General features: G+C 44.5%; 1 protein-coding gene and 1 long non-coding RNA gene across 4 annotated transcripts in view; one reads left to right on the top strand and one right to left on the bottom strand.

Moving 5' to 3' along the window:
* The window catches only part of LOC121291068 (carcinoembryonic antigen-related cell adhesion molecule 1-like), a 30,695-nt gene extending 25,375 nt beyond the window's left edge, over nt 1–5,320 (top strand). The window contains exons 5-6 of one of the 3 annotated variants that reach the window (XM_041212099.1): nt 2,875–2,930; nt 4,133–5,320. In XM_041212099.1, coding sequence (XP_041068033.1) covers nt 2,875–2,888 — 14 coding nt within the window. In that variant the 3' untranslated portion in view covers nt 2,889–2,930; nt 4,133–5,320. Of the gene's footprint in view, nt 1–2,871; nt 2,931–3,725; nt 3,782–4,132 lie in introns of those variants that run through there. The other 2 variants (XM_041212096.1, XM_041212098.1) reach the window with 2 other exon arrangements.
* The window catches only part of LOC121291069, a 46,024-nt gene that overhangs the window by 8,635 nt on the left and 20,129 nt on the right, over nt 1–17,260 (bottom strand). The gene's annotated exons all lie outside the window — the stretch shown is intronic.

Below are 17,260 nucleotides of genomic sequence, written 5' to 3'. Positions count from 1 at the left end.
AATCGTAAAGAGAGAGGAAGTACTCGAAGGGTTGAAATCCTTGGAAGTTGATAAGTCACCAGGGCCAGATGTTTTGTTTCCGAGGCTGCTGAAGGAAGTCAGGGAGGAGATAGCAGATGATCTGAGGATGATTTTCCAATCTTCACTAGATACAGGGGAGGTACTGGAGGACTGGAGAAATGCAAACGTAGTTCCGTTGTTTAAAAAGGGATCAAAGGAAATGCCAACAATTGTAGGCCAGTTAGTCTTACATTGGTAGTGAGCAAATGAGTAGAATCAATCCTGAGAGATAGGATTAACTGTCATGTGGAAAGGGATGGACTAGTCAGGGATGGTCAGCATGGATTTGTTAAAGGAAGGTCTTGCCTCACAAATTTGATTGAATTCTTTGTGGAAGTGACAAGAAGGGTTGATGAAGGTAGTGCAGTGGATGTTGTGTACATGGATTTTAGCAAGGCATTTGACAAGGTCCCACATGGCAGATTGGTCAGGAAAGCAAAAGCCCATGGGATTCAGGGTAATGTGGCAAACTGGGATAAAAGGTTAGCTTTGTAACAGGAAACAAAGGGTAATGGTCGATGGATGCCCTTGCGAATGGAAAGTCGTCTCAGGTGGTGTTCCACAGGGCTCGGTGTTGGGACCCTTGCTGTTTGTGTTATATATTAATGATTTGGACTTGATAGTAGGGGGCACGATTGCGAAATTTGCAGATGACACAAAGGTTGGCCGAGTAGTGGATAGTGTAGAGGATAGGCATAATCTCCAAAACAATATAGATGGGTTGGTGGAGTGGGCGGTAAAATGGCAGATGGATTTTAACATAGAGAAGTGTGAGGTCATACATTTAGGGAGGTCAAACAGTTACAGGGATTACAAAATAAGTGGGAATATACTAAGAGGGGTAGATGAAGTGAGAGATCTTGGCGTACAAATACACAGGTCCCTGAAGGCAGCAGTTCAAGTAGACAAGGTTGTAAAGAAGGCATATGGAATGCTCTCCTTCATTAGCAGAGGTATAGAATATAAGAGTAAGGATATAATGTTGGAATTGTATAAAACACTGGTGTGGCCACAACTGGAGTATTGTGTGCAGTTCTGCTCACCATATTGCAGGAAGGACGTAATAGCTCTGGAGAGATTGCAGAGGAGGTTTACAAGAATGTTGCCAGGGTTAGGAAAGAGTAGCTACGAGGAGAAATAGATAGGTTGGGGTTATTTTCCTTAGAACAAAGAAGGCTGAGAGGTGACTTGATTGAGGTGTACAAAATTATGAGGGGGATAGATAGAGTGGACAGGATAAAATTGTTTCCCTTGATGGAGAATTCTAGAACCAGGGGACATAGATTCAATATAAGTGGCAGAAGGTGTAGGGGGAACATGAGGAAGAACTTTTTTACACAGAGGGCAGTGGGTGTCTGGAATTTGCTGCCCAAGTTGGTGGTAGAGGCAAAAACTTTAAACTATTTTTAAGAAGTACCTGGATCTGCACCTGAAGTGCTGGAAGCTGCAGGGCTATGGGCAGGAAGGTGGGATTAGAAAGGGCAACTGGGTGTCCTTGGGCTGGCAAGGACAAGATGGGCCGAATGGCCTCTTTCTGTGCTGTAACTTTTCTATTGTTCTAAGATTATGAGGGGCATAGATAGGGTGGATAGGAAGGCACATTTTCCATCAATAGATGGGGCAATAACCTGGGGGCATAGATTTAAAGTAAGAGGTAGAAGGCTAAGAGGAGAGTTGAGGAGAATTTTTTTCACCCAGAGGTTGGTGGGAGTCTGGAGCTCACTGCCTGAAAGAGTGATTGAGTCAAAAACTCTCGTAACATTTAAGAAGTATTTAGATATTCACTTGCATTGCCGTAGCCTCCAGGGCTATGGGTGAAGCGCTGGAAAATGGGATTAGTGTAGTCAGATCTTTGTTGACTGGCGTGGTTACAATGGGCTGAATGGCCTCCTGTGCTGTAGACATCGATGAGTCTATAATACATGAAGCTGGCAAAAATGGAATGAAGTTGACCAGCCCGGCAGGTCTTGCTTCACAGGCCAAAGGTGGGCAGGGGGTGGTCCCTGTGCCCATCGGGGCACTCCCTTCCTTCTATGTTTACCCCCTAGCTGCTAAACACCAAACCCAACCCCCTCCCCCTTACACCACTCCTCCCCTTCCATAGAGTCTCCAATCCCTGCATATCCAAAATGCCTGGACTTACCTTAAGTCTGGGAAACATGGGACTCCTGGCAGTCCCAGCAGCGCCAACTATTGTGTTCTGATGTTACTGGGACTGTCAATCAGATCAAGCAGCTCTCAGGACCTCAGGTGGTGACCTACTGTCCCTGAGGGGGCGGTAATCCCCCTCTCAAATATTAAGGCTGTCCCCAGCATATTAACGTCACAGGGCAGCTGGATTTCAGGTTGGTGTGGTGCTGACCCAATTTTAAACTGTTGGGTAAGTGGCGAGGAATACGACTATCCACCCCTGCATAAAAGTTCACCTGAATCTCCACCTGCCCAGCTAATAAACATATGAAATTTTGTGGCATCATTTCAATGAAGAGCTGAGAGAGGTTCTCTGCCCAGGTAAACATTTATCACTTTGTTGCTATTGGTGAGACTTTGCTGCATGTTAATTGGCTGTGCCAACTCCTGCATTACAATGCATGACTGCATTTCAAAGATTCTTTTTGTCTGTAAAGTGCTTTTGGTTTGGTTTAAGGTGGTGAAAGGTGCTATATAAATGCAAGTCCTTCTAACCTTTGACATGATGTAAATCAGTGGGAAATGGGGCAGAGCGATGGATAAATCACATTGAAATTATTAAATGATCATTTAAGAAAAGCAGAAGTAGAGCGGAAGTCTATAATTAATCTTATATTTCAGCAGGAAGACCAGCTTGAAGCCTTGAAGGATGGAGAAGTTAGTGAGTCGCATGAAGGATGGTAAGTAACTGTTAACTCTTTCAATGCTGGCTCAAGCAAACTCAGCCTCATTCAGCCTGATTCGATTGGTGAAATAGTATGTTGCTAATAGCCTGGAAAATGGGTGATGTAATGAGTTAGTACAATGCCCATTCATCCTTTTGGGAGCCGGTCTACCTAGTGAAGGTAAGAGCCAAGACCTACAAGTTAGGCTTTATAAAAGGTATTTTTATATATCTGTTGTCTTTAAATTTGTAGTTGTAGAATTAAGCCTTTTTTCCTTCAGTGTAGGTATTTTAGGATATTATCATATACTCTTTACATTGCTTAATTTTGAGGACGAGGCGATTATGAAACATCTGGTTAATAAAATCAAATAAATTATATAACGACCCGAATCTTGCTGGTGGGCTGCATCTTGCAGCTTAAGACTCTAGTTAGATTTTTGTTCCGCTGCACCTTTCAGCTTGAGGAGAATTTGCAGAGTGATGGAAGTGTGAGGTGTTAGCAGTGCAGCAAGAACAGCATAAACATTAGTGAACGGTGGGATGTACAGGCAAAGTGATTTAAGGATTGAGGAACATTGGAAAAGCAGGGATAAATTAGACACAAACCAGACAATGAAATGGAAATGAAGAGAGGAAAAGAAAGGATCAAGAAAGAGAGAGAGAAAAAAAATCTTAAATTTTAAATTTAAGAAAATTAATAAGAATAATTGACTAAATGCAGGATTGAGGCTGAACAATTTAAATGATTCCTTTTCTGAGCCAGAGCATTTGCCTGACATTGCAGTAACAATTATCATGTTTGTTACAGGAACTGTCGAGAACAGAGAGCAGCAGATGTGGGAATTTCAATGCCATTTGACGGAAGTAGAGCTAAAATAAACTTTTTAAAAAATGAGCTAAACTTAATAAATCTTGATTTGATGTTGCTGCAATTGAGCGGGTGTGCTGTGAGGCAGTGTGACACTGATACAGTCCCCCTGGGCTTGGCTCGTCCCCCTGACCACCGGGCCACCGGCTCGAGAAGGAAGAGGAGGCCCTTACCTCAGAGGGAGGTGTCATCGGGAGACCAAATTTGCCCTCGTTCAAACGCTAAATAATTGTAATGCTCTACCCCACTCCCGAGTGGCGGAGCCTTGGGAATTAGGCCCGATTTTATAAAGCAGGTTAAACTGGGGCAATGGTAGTAACTCAGATTGCTGTTTTTTTTACCAACAGATTGCCAAAGATTCCGGAGTAGTGGGTTGTGACTGTTTTGGCTGTTTTGGGAACACTAAACTCTCTTCAGCATGATGGGACTGAAAGAATCTGCACCTTTCCAGAAACCACAGAACCCTGTTAAAGTATTTCATAGCTTAGAACTGTTACGCTTAATGAGTGGCTCAAAATAATATGTAAATTTATTATCAAATCAGCACCGCGGAGTCATACCTTTATAACAAATTGACCGCTAAAACCTGCTACCCTATTTCATAGCTTAGAATGGCTCACAGTATTATGTCAATTTATTCTCAAGCTAGCACTGCGGAGTCAGTCATACCTTTATAACAAATTGAAAAAGAGGCACTCAACAGGTCCAACAGCATCTGTGCGAAGAAATAAATTGCATTAACAATTCATTGGATCAACCCTGCCAGCTGTTGGGGGTAGAACACGTTTTCTGTTCCTAAAGGCTGCCTGACCTGTTGAGCGTTTCTGACATTGTCTTTTAATTTACATCTGGATTTTCAGCATCCACAGTATTTGGCTTTCACATGGGGAGAAGGCTGCTCAAACGCACCATTCAGTTAGATTTGCACATTAACTCCATCTAGCCTAAAATCCGTTTCCCTTTGGTAAGCTAACAAAAATTTATCAATCTCCTTATCTGAACACAAGAGCACCTTAGGGACAGAAGCAGGAATAGACCGTACACTCCATCGAACCTGATCCTTCATTCAGTGCGACCATCGCTGATCTTGGGCTTCAAATCCACTTTCCCACCTGCTCCCCATATCCCTTGATTCCCTGAGAGACCAAAGACCTGTCTATCCCAGCCTTAAATGTGTTCACTGACAAAGCATCCACAACCCTCTAAGGTAGAGAATTCCAAAGATTTCCAACCCTTCGAGTGAAGTAATTTCCCCTTATCTCAGTCCTAAATAGATGACCCTTTACCCTGTGCCCTGTATTTTAGATTCCCCAACCAGCAGAAACGATAGTGTCTACCATATCAAGCTCCTTCAGTATCTTGTATGTTTAATTCTCCCATTCTTCGAAACTCAATTGAAAACTCTTAATTGTTCCCCACCATCCACATCCTTTCCCCCTGTGGGGGCTGGGGGTTGGTGATGGGATGGGTGGGAGTGGGAGGCATTCCAGATTTCTACTCACCTTTGTATGTAAATATAAAACAAAAACAGAATTACCTGGAAAAACTCAGCAGGTCTGGCAGCATCGGCGGAGAAGAAAAGAGTTGACGTTTCGAGTCCTCATGACCCTTCGACAGAACTAGGTGAATCCCAGGAAGGGTTGAAATATAAGCTGGTTTAAGGTGGTGGTGGTGAGGTGGGGTGGGGGGCGGGGGGTGTGGTTGGGAGCGGGGAGAAGGGAGGGAGAGAAGTGGAGGGGGGTGGTGTGGTTGTAGGCAAAAGCAGTGATAGAAGCAGATCATCAAAAGATGTCACAGATGGCAGAACAAAAGAACACGTAGGTGTCGAAGTTGGTGACATTATATAAACGAATGTGCTAATTAAGAATGGATGGTAGGGCACTCAAGGTATAGCTCTAGTGGGGGTGGGGGGAGCGTAAAAGATTTAAAAATATTTAAAAATAATGGAAATAGGAGGGAAAAAGAAAAATCTATATAATTTATTGGAAAAAAAACAAAAGGAAGGGGGAAGAAACAGAAGGGGAGTGGGGATGGAGGAGGGAGGTCAAGACCTAAAGTTGTTGAATTCAATATTCCCCTTCCTTTTGTTTTTTTCCAATAAATTATATAGATTTTTCTTTTTCCCTCCTATTTCCATTATTTTTAAATATTTTTCAATCTTTTATGCTCCCCCCACCCCCACTAGAGCTATACCTTGAGTGCCCTACCATCCATTTTTAATTAGCACATTCGTTTAGATAATATTACCAACTTCGACACCTGTGTTCTTTTGTTCTGCTGTCTGTGACATCTTTTGATGATCTGCTTCTATCACTGCTTTTGCCTACAACCACACCACCCCCCTCCACTTCTCTCCCCCCCACAACCCCCACCCCCACCACCACCAACACCACCACAACCGCCAATACCACCACCACCACCACCTTAAACCAGCTTATATTTCAACCCTCCCTGGGATTCACCTAGTTCTGCTGAAGGGTCATGAGGCCTTGAAACGTCAACTCTTTTCTTCTCCGCCAATGCTGCCAGACCTGCTGAGTTTTTCCAGGTAATTCTGTTTTTGTTTTGGATTTCCAGCATCCACAGTTTTTTGTTTTTATCTTTTTGTTTTTATCTCTGTTTTTATCTATGTAAATATATATCCTGATTTCCCTTCCCATTGGTCAAGCTATATCCCCTCATTCATGATTTGCCTAACAGACACTGTGGAATCTTTTTAGCTGCAGCATAACACAATCAACATTAACAATTAATGGAGCAAAGTGCAGTGACATTATCAGTTACGGAATGTGTCAGTTGATCTTCTCCTGCTGTAGCCTGGCAGTGTCAGGTCTCTAACCAACGACGTTCATCCAGTGGGAGATGTGTAATTTGACTCAGGAGTACCACTCCATTCAGATACCACTCAGGGATAACACTCCACAGTTGAGATGATGTAAAGCACTGACACTCACAAATTGAAGCTGGGATGGCTCAGTGGGTAGATCTTCTGCCTCGGAACTTGAGGCCTTCCCGTTGCAAGCCCCACTCCAGGCCTTGCTGACCACAGAAGCATCCAGCCACTGGTGCACACAAGCCAGTGTGTATCACTGCCGGTTCCCACCCCAGTTAAATGGGAATGGTTAGTGGCAGGAAGTGCCTCTGGCTGCTAAGCCTGTCAGAAAAGATGGCTGACATGAAGGTGATCAACCAGCATTGCACAAGCCGACACAACATAGGAATAAACAAAAATAGGAAGGACAAATTCTCCCGATTTCAGACACGACACAACACTAACACTTCTCAACTCCAGTAGCATTCTGGTGAATCTGTGTTTCCTAGCAGTGAATGCAGTTTTTCAAAGCTCCTTGAAACAACCTTGTACAGCTCAGGATTAAGATAATCTGTTAATATTTGCATTATATTTGTATTTATTTATTCTGTTTTATTGTAGCTGCATTGTTTTATTTTATGCTGCGTTTTATTTTAGCTTATTTTAGCTCCCCATCTAGTGACACCAGGTTTGACATTTTCATCCTTCTTCTGAAATCCCTCCATCTTGCCTCTCCCTATCTCCTCCAGCTTTGCCATTGATGTCTCTGTGCCCCTCCAAACCTGGTTTCTTGCACGTACCCAAGTGATGGCTGTGCCTTTAGCTGCTGAAATCCTAAGCTTTGAAATCCCCTCCACCTAGATCTGTTTTCCTGTTTATTCTCTTGCTCCTTTTTTCCTTCTCTCATGGAATGTGTGTGTTGCTGGCAAGGCCAGCAATAGTTGCTCATCCCTAATTAGCCATTTCAGAGGGCAGTTAAGGGTCTGCCCCAGTGGTTGTGTCAGCATCACAGATTAACATCTGTATTTCACCAAAAGTTTTATTATGAACGTGGTTAATGATGCACTAATGACCCAATAATCTGTTGATTGCATCATGTTGATTGAAGGACAGGGATTGACCAGGACACAGAATATCTCCTCTGCTCTTCTTCAAAATAGTGTCACAGGATCTTTTACATCTACCTGAACAGGCAGATGGTGCCTTGGGTTAATGTCATATCTGAAACACTGCACCTCTATCAGTGCAATTCTCACTCAGTGCTCCACTAGAGCCCTGGAGTGGGACTGGAACCCAGGACCTTGTGGTTTAGAGGTGAGATTACTACCAGCTGACACAACCTGCTATGGATCTGGCATCACATGAAGGCCAGGATTGCAGATTTCCTTATATTAGTAAATTAGATGAGTTTTACAACAGTCATCTCATGGTCTCCATGACTGAGACTAGCTTTCAATATCATTCATTGAATTTAAATTCCACCAGCTGCCATGGTGGGATTTGAACCCACGTCCCCAGAGTATTAGCCTGGGCCTCTGGATTACTCATCCACTGACGTTGTCACAATGCTACTATCTCCCCACCTGCTTTGGCCAAGTTTGATGGTTTAGTTACAAAAGAATTTTTTTTCATTCATGAAAAATCAGCATTCCTGGCAGAGCTAGCATTTATTACCAATCCCTAATTGTCCTTCAGAAAGTGCTGGTGAGCCACTGCCTTGAGCTGTTGCGGTGATGTTAGGGAGTTCCAAGGTTTGGATCCAGTGATGATGAAAACAAAGCAATGTATTTACCAGTCCAACACATACATGTATGAATATGCACACACACATACAAATACATACACACACGTATGCAAATACACACACACATACGGTGCAGACTCGATGGGCCGAAGGGCCTCTTCTGCACTGTGTGATTCTGTGAACCTGGGTCCCCAGAGCATTACCCTGGGTCTCTGGAATTCTAGCCCAGTGACATCTGCCTATCTGGCAGGTTTCTGGCCTACATATGACTCCAGACCCACAGCAATATGGCCGACCCTTAACTGCCCTCTGGAATGGCCTCGAAATCCATTCAGTTCAAGGGCAATTCGGATTCAGCAACAAAACACCCACATCCCGATGACGAAATAAGAAAATAAGATGCAAAATATCTCAATGAATTTGTTGATTATTGACTGTCTTGACTTCTGCCAGGAAATTAACAATTAAACATTGAAGTTTGAAAGATCAGAAGCTTTTTGTACGCTTAATAATAAACTATTCTTCTGATGTGATGCAAAATAGCTAAAATCTCAATTAATTCACATCTGTTAACTAACATGTAGGCAGATTGCCAACTTTATGCTCATTTGAATTTTTGTCTGCAGTACTGTTGATGAACTGTGAGGCGGTGAGGAGTGGAGCAGAGTTGATAATTATGGGGGAAGGGATTAGATGGCTGGGGGAGCTGAGAAAAGGGCTGTGAGGAGGGAGAAGTGGTGGTGAGGATTTGGGGTTGAGATGAGGTATGGGCAGGGGAGGTAAGGAGTTGGGGGAAGGTGGGGTGGAAGATGGGGGGTGGTGCGGTGAGGTGAACAGTTGAGGGACAGTTGGAGGATATGAGGAAAGAGGGGAGGAGGTGGAGAGAGAGCCATGATGAGTTGAGAGGAAGATGCAGAGAGAGCAGTGAGAGGTGAGGAATGGAGAGGAAGAATGAGGTGGGAGGAGACAAGGAGAGGGAGGAGTGTGTACAAGAGTAGCTCAGTAGCACCACTACTGTCCGAGCTGGCCAAGTCCTAAAGGACATAGCTGCTAGACTGGGCCTGCGGCAGGTGGTGAGAGAAAAACATACTTGACCTCATCATCACCAACCTGCCTGCCGCAGATGCATCTGCCCATGACAGTATCGGTAGAAGCCAACTGCACAGCCATTGGAGGATACCCTCCATCGTGTTGTGTGGCAAAACCACCGTGTTAAATGGGATAGATTTCAAACAGATCTAGCAACTCAAGACTCGGCATCCATGAGGTGCTGTGGGCCATCAGCAGCAGCAGAATTGTACTCGAACACAATCTGTAACCTCATTGGCCGGCATATCCCCCACTCCATCATTACCATTAAGCCAGGGGTTCAATCGTGGTTCAATGAAGATTGCAGGAGGGCATGCCAGGAGCAACACCAGGCATAGCTAAAAATGAGGTGTCAACTTGGTGAAGCTATAGCACAGGACTACTTGAGTGCCAAACAGCATAAGCAGCAAGTGATAGGCACGGTTAAGCGACCCCACAACCAATGGATCAGATCTAAGCTCTCTGCAGTCCTGCTCCATCAAGACATGAATGGAGGTGGATAATTAAACAACTCACTGGAGGAGACGCTCCACAAATATCCCCATCCTCAATGACAGAGGAGCCCAGCACATCAGTGCAAAAGACAAGGCTGAAGCATTTGAAACAACCTTCAGCCAGATATGCCGAGTGGATGGTCCATTTTGGCCTCCTCAGGAGGTCCCCAGCATCATAGGTGCCAGTCTTCAGCCAATTCAATTCACTCCACATGATAGCAAGAAACAGCTGAAGACACAGGATACTGCAAAGCTATGGGCCCTGACAACATTCTGGCAATAGTATTGAAGACATGTGCTCCAGAACTTGTGGCATCAAGGAGTCCTAGCAACACTGGAGTCAGTGGGAATCAGGGGAATGCTTTCCACTGGTTGGAGTCATACCTAGCACAAAGGAAGATGGTTGTGATTGTTGGAGGTCAGCCATCTCAGTTCCAGGACATCACTGCAGGAGTTCCTCAGGGTAGTGTCCTCAGCCCAACCATCTTCAGCTGCTTCATCAATGACCTTCCTTCCATCATAAAGTCAGAAGTGGGGATGATCACTGATGATTGGCACCCCATCCATAAACTTTACTACCTCAACCACCGATGCACAGTAGCAGCAGTATGTACCATCTACAAGATGCACTGCAGGAATTCACCAAGGCTCCTTTGACAGCATCTTCCAAACCCACGACCACTACCATCTAGAAGGGCAAGGGCAACAGATAGATGGGAACACCACCACCTGGAAGTTCTCTTCCAAGTAACTCACCATCCTGACTTGGAAATATATCGCCGTTCCTTCACTGTAGCTGGGTCAAAGTCCTGGAACTCCCTTCCTAACAGCACTGTGGGTGTACATACACCACATGGACTGCAACAGTTCAAGAAGTCAGCTCATTTGCACCTTTTCAAGGGCAATTAGGGATGGGCAATAAATGCTGGCCTAGCCAGTGACACACACATCCCATGTATGAATAAAAAAAATTGGACCATGGAAATGGACACAAATTAGGCAGAAACGTATGGGTTGATTGTTTTAAAAATTGAATTTACAAGACAGAAACAGGCTGTTTGTGGGGCCCAATGGGTCTCTGCTGGTCTTTATGTTCCACATGAGCCTCGTTCCAGACTGTGAGTTCTGTATTATAATCATGTACAGCCCACCCTAACTTCAGTTCTGTTCATTTCAATGGATGTTCACTTTCACTCCCAGCTAATGCTGATCCATTCCATGAATTTCACTTCCTGCAGTGCTGTTTTAACTGACAGAGTCCTATCTCTCTCTGGCAGTATGCGGGGAGGGGGTTGTGGTTAAATTGAGATTATATGCAGCTCGAGAGTGTCTGGAATTGGTGAGTTAACCATTTGTGAAAGGCACAACTGGTGCAAATTTTTTGAACTGCATTCAAGAGAACTTTCTTAGCCAGCACGTAACAAGCACAATTAGAGAGGGCGCAATTCTAGATTTAGTCTTAGGAAATGAAGCTGGGCAAGTGGATGAAGTAGCAGTGGGTGACCATTTTGGAGATACTGACCATAAGACAGTTAGATTTAACACCACTATGGAAAAAGACAAATAGAAAGCAGGGGTAAAATTTCTAAATTGGGGGAAGAAAAATTTTACAAAACTGAGAGGTGAACTGGTGAGAGTGGACTAGATACTGTTGTTAGAAAGAAGAACTGTGTCGAATCAGTGGGAGGCAAAGGTGAGATTCTATGGGCACAGTGTAGTCATGTCCCCACAAATAAAAAAGGTGGTACTGCCAAATCTAGAGCCCCCTGTTTATCCAGAGCATACAGCTCAAGATGAAGCAAAAACAGAAAGCTTATGACAGTCACAAGAGACTTAATACTGTAGAAAGCATAGTGGGGCATGGAGAGTCCAGGGGTGAAGTTAAAATGGAAATTAGGAAAGCAAAGAGAGGATATGAAGAAATATTGGCAGGTAAAATCATGTCTTACCAGTACATTAAGAGCAAGAGAATAACTAAGGAAAAGGCAGAGATGTACATGGTAACTTGTGGGTGGATGCAGCAGGTGTGGGTAGTGTTCTCAATGAGTACTTTGTCTCTGTCTTCACTAAGGAGAGGGATGATGCAGACATCCTAGTTAAAGAGTAGGAGTGTGTAACATTAGATACAAGAAGCATAGTGATTTAGGAAGTACTGGAGGGACTGGCACCTTTGAAGATGGATAAATCGCCAGGGCTGGGTGGATTGTATATCAGCTGTTGAAGCCATGGGGAGGAAATAGCGGATGCTCCGAGGATCATTTTCCAATCCTCACTAGATACAGGTGAGATCCCAGAGGTCTGCGAATGTTGTACCATTATTTTAAAAAGGTGCGAGGGATAAGCCAGAAAATTAAGGGCCGGTCATTCTGACTTCAGTGGTGGGCAAATTATTGGAAATAATTCTGAGAGACAGGGTAAACTGTCACTTAGTAAGGCACAGATTGATCAGGGATAGTCAGCATGGCTTTGTTAGGGAAGATCGTGCCTTACTAAATTAATGGCATTTTTTGAGGAAGTAACAAGGAGGGTTAATGAGGGTAGTGCAGTGGATGTTCTCTACATGGATTTTAGTAAGGCACTTGATAAGGTCCAGCATGGCAGACTAGTCAGCAAAATAGAATCCCATGGGATACAGGAGAAGGTGGCGAGTTGGATCCAAAATTAGCTCAGTGACAAGAAACAAAGGCTAATGATCGATGGATGTTTTTTCAAACGGAAACTGGTTTCCAGTGGTGTTCTGCAGGGGCCAGTGTTGGGGCCCTTGGTGTTCATCATGTATATTAATGATTTGGACTTAACTGTGGGAGGCATGATTGGGAAATTTGCAGATGACACAAAAATTGGCCGTGTAGTTGATAGTGAAGATGATAACTGCCAACTCCAGAATGAATCAATGGTTTGGTTGAGTGTGTGGAAAATTGGCGACTGGAATTCAATCTGGAAAAGTGTGAGGTAATGTGTTTGGGGAGGGCAAACAAATCAATGGAATACTCAATAAACGGGAAGTTGGTTGAGAGAGGTTGAGGAAGTCAGAGACCTTGGAGTGCATGGTCACAGGTCCTTGAAGGTGGCAGGACAGATGGACAAGGTGGTCAATAAAGCATATGGAATGCTTTCCTTTATTGAGTGAGGTATGAATACAAAAGCAGGGATGTAATGACGGAACTGTATAAAACACTGGTTAGGCCAGAGCTGGAATTTTGGTCACCACATTACAAGAAGGACATATTGCTCTGAAGAGAGTGTAGAGGAGATTTACAAGAATGTTTCCAAGGCTTGAAAATTGTAGCTATGAGGAGAAATTGGCCAGGCTAGGGTTGTTTTCCTTAGAACAGAGGAACCTAAGGGGTGACCTAATTGAGGTGTACAAAATTATGGGGGGACCAAGATACAGTAGACAGGAAAGACTTGTTTCCCCTAGCTTGGGGGTCAATTACTAGGGGACACAGGTTTAAGGTGATTGGTAGGAGGATTGAAGAGGACATGACGAAAGTCTTTTTCACCCAGAGGGTGGTGGGTGTCTGGAATTCACTGCCTGAGTTGCGGGTTAAGGCTGAAATGCTCAACTCATTTAAAAAGGTACCTGGATATGCATCTGAAGTGCTGTAACCTGCAAGGCTGCAGACCAGGTGCTGGAATGTGAGATTACAATGACCAGCTAGTTTCTTTTTTCTCTTCTTGGCCAGTGCAGACACGATGGGCTGAATGGTTTCTTTCTGCACCATAACTCTGGTCCTATGGTTGTATACCCCTGTGTTTTGAGCAGATCTGTGTTCCTGCGTCTCCACTGCTGTACAGTTCTCAGAGGAGGGAGCGACATTTAAATTAAATTTGTTTCTTCAATAAAGATTCTAACAAAGCTCTGTTAAATAGTATAGGCCAGAAGTAGATGCCCACGATACTGGATTTAAATCATAGGTTGCTGACAGGAAATCCTCTTCCTGCAATAAAGAAGCTAAACTATTGAACACTCATTCAAATTTATCCTTGGCGTTTCCTATCATGTGATGTTTATATTAAGCTGCTGTTTCAGCCAAAAACCAACCTTTAACAATGGCTGCACAGCAACAATTATTGTTCCCCATCGAAAACTCCCTAAATGACTTATTTTAAAAGTGTTTCCTCTCCTGCTCTTTCGTCCTCTTCTTGGGCCATGAATCAGCCCTGGGGGACAGAATTTACAATACAGGAACAGGCCATTCGGCCTAAACGATACAGTTTTCATGCTCCAAACGATTGACCTCAAACCTTACATCCCAGGGCACATTTCCATAAGCCCCACCACCCACCCCCCCCCCCCACCCCGCCCCCCAACTCCCAGTGTGTCACCAAGTAGCCACAGGGAAGGGCAGCACAGCTAATTCTGTCATTGCTGTGCAATATATGCCCATCCATGTACATTCCTCAATCAACGGCACTGAGGCCTACTCTACAAACTCAGCAGTGATGTACGATAAAATATTATATGTCCAAGGAACCAGTACTGTCCACTCCAAAGCAACGCCAAACAAGGCTGCGGGCAGGTCAGCTGTATCCCATCGATCTTATCTTCCTACACATCCAGTTATGTAATCAATAACCTCACAGGAACAAACATTCAACAGCAGCTGGCTTTGTAAGCTGCTGAGGCACAGTCAGTGCCAGTCAGTTGGTTCTGTTTTTAAAGAGGCCACTCTAACAGGATCTGTTGGAACAAAGGCTGCACTTAGAGCAGAAATAGGCAAATTCGGCTAATAGTAGTGCCTCCCAAACTATCCTCTCCCCTTCCCCCCTACGTATTATAGTCATCCCCTCCCCCACTTCTCACCACACAGACTGTAATCAGTCCCTCTCCCCTTCTCACCACACAGACTGTGACCAGCCCCCTGTCTTCTCCTACAAACACTATAATCAGCCCCTCTTTGACCCCCATTCACATAGTATTGTGATCAGACCCCTCCACCTCTCCACAAACACAGTAATCAGCTTCTCTCCTCTCCCCCTTCCCCATACACACAGTACGGTAATCTACTCTCTCCCCCTTTCCCCTGCCATACAGCACTGTACCTTCTCCCGCCACTCACAGTATTAAGACCCCATCAACCTCTCCTGCACCACCCCACCACCCCCACACATACACGTAACAGCCCCTCTTGCATCCTGCTTCGTATTTGAGGACTGAAGTGCTTCTCAGTGTTTTCTCAGTGAGAGGTCTTTATTGAACTGTCAGATGGCTGCTTACAGGGATTACCTCATGACAGAGGTCACCTGACCAAGGCAAGCCAGATCGGGCATGTTGTAAACAGGATAAACATCCCCCTTTTCGTAACAAACAAAATCTGTTGTAACAAAGGCTGCACTTAGAGCAGAAACAGGCAAATTTGGCTAAAAGCAGCACCTCCCAAACTATCCTCTCCCCTTCCCCCCCTATACATTGTAGTCATCCCCTCCCTCCCTTCCCACCACACATGCCGTAATCAGCCCCTCTCTCCTTCCCCCACACACATTGTAATCAGTCGCTCCCCTCTTCCCTCCATACACGCTGTAATCATGCGAGTACAGGAACAGGGATGTCTTGCTGCAGTTGTACAGGGCCTTTGTGAGACGACCCCTGGAATATTGTGTGCAGTTTTGGCCTCCTTAACTGAGGAAGGATGTACTTGCTATAGAGGGAGTGCAGCGAAGGTTTACCCGGCTGATTCCTGGGATGGCGGGACTGACATTTGAGGAGAGGTTGAGTCGCTTAGGATTATATTCACTGGAGTTCAGAAGAACGAAGGGGGGAGCTCATAGAAACCTATAAAATTCTAACTGGACTAGACAGGGTAGATGCAGGAAGGATGTTCCCGATGGTGGAGGAATCCAGAACCAGGGGTCACAGTCTGAGGATATGGGGTAGACCATTTAGGACTGAGATGAGGAGAAATTTCTTCACTCAGAGAGTGGTGAGCCTGTGGAATTCGTTACCACAGAAAGTAGTTGAGACTAAAACATTGTATGCTTTCAAGAAGGAGTTAGATATAGCTTTTGAGGTGAAAGGGATCAAAGGGTATGGAGAGAAAGCAGGAGCAGGCTTTTGAGTTTGATGATCAGCCACGATCATAATGAATGGGGGAGCAGGCTCGAAGGGCCGAATGGCCTACTCCTGCTCCTAGTTTCTATGTTTCTATGTTTCTACATAAAAGATCCAAATGTCCCCCTTTTGTTGTAATGAACAGAAGATACATTTGCATGCACGATCATGTGTAACTGTGAGTTACCCAAGCTACCCCCTATACACCCACTGTTCTCACGCATTAACAACAGGCTCTGCATTTGTATTGCATACAGTCTTTAAATTGTGCAGTTTTCTTAATAGTACACATGCTCATTGACATTGGCTGTTCGTCTGGGTGATGTTCCCTCTCTGGTCGGTCTTGTTCCTAAGGCACTTGTTGTCGTGGTAACTGTTGTTCCATTACGGTTGTTGGGGACACATGGACCTCTGGGGTTGATGGTAGTTCTGTACTCAATACAGCTGGTGAGACCCCTTCTTCCTGTCCGGCTGATTGCTGTGAAAGAACAGTTTCGCTAGTTCTGCTGATATATTTGGTCGTTCATTTCCACTGTGTCCAAACAAGATGACAATTTCTCAATGCATACCCCAAGCTTCCACATGGGCTGAATCCTGTTTAGAACATTGAAGGATTGTACCCTGACTGGCTCTCCAATGCTCAGCTCTGGTAATGTTTTGGCAGTCTTGTCAAACTGGAATTTGGCCTTCTGTCATTCCACTTTGATTTTTTTCACTCATGCCTGTAAATACTTCATGTTTTAGTAGCTTTTTTGCTATCACAGAATCACATAATCTTTACAGTGCAGAAGGAGGCCATTTGGCCCATCGAGTCTGCACTTGCTCTCTGAAAGAGCATTCCACCGAGTCCCACTCCCCTGCCCTATCTCCATAACCTTGCACATTCTTTCTTTTCAAACAGTAATCCAATTCCCCTTTGAATGCCTCAAGCAAACTTGCCTCCACCACCCTCTCAGGAAGTTTGTTCCAAATCCCAACCACACTCTGGGTGAAACAATTTTTCCTTCTGCTACTGAAAGATTAGCTTGCATGTGTTGTGGCATTCGTCTTTGGACTGGACAACTTTCCATGCCTTCAGTCGGTGTGTTTCGCCATTCATGTATTGCTTTGTATGTGTCTGCGCTAGATTTATTTGATTTCTTGACCATTCCTTTGGTGATTTTCACTGCCGCCTCAGCATTTCCATTCGACTGGGTAGCTGATGTGTTGTGTTGCATTTTGCAATCCTTTCTGAATCTGTTGAATTCTTCATGCATGAACTGAGGACCATTGTCACTAATCACA

This window comes from Carcharodon carcharias, chromosome 19, assembly GCF_017639515.1.
Source record: "Carcharodon carcharias isolate sCarCar2 chromosome 19, sCarCar2.pri, whole genome shotgun sequence".
Taxonomy (NCBI): Eukaryota; Metazoa; Chordata; class Chondrichthyes; order Lamniformes; family Lamnidae; genus Carcharodon; species Carcharodon carcharias.
This window is presented reverse-complemented; position numbering and strand designations above follow the sequence as displayed.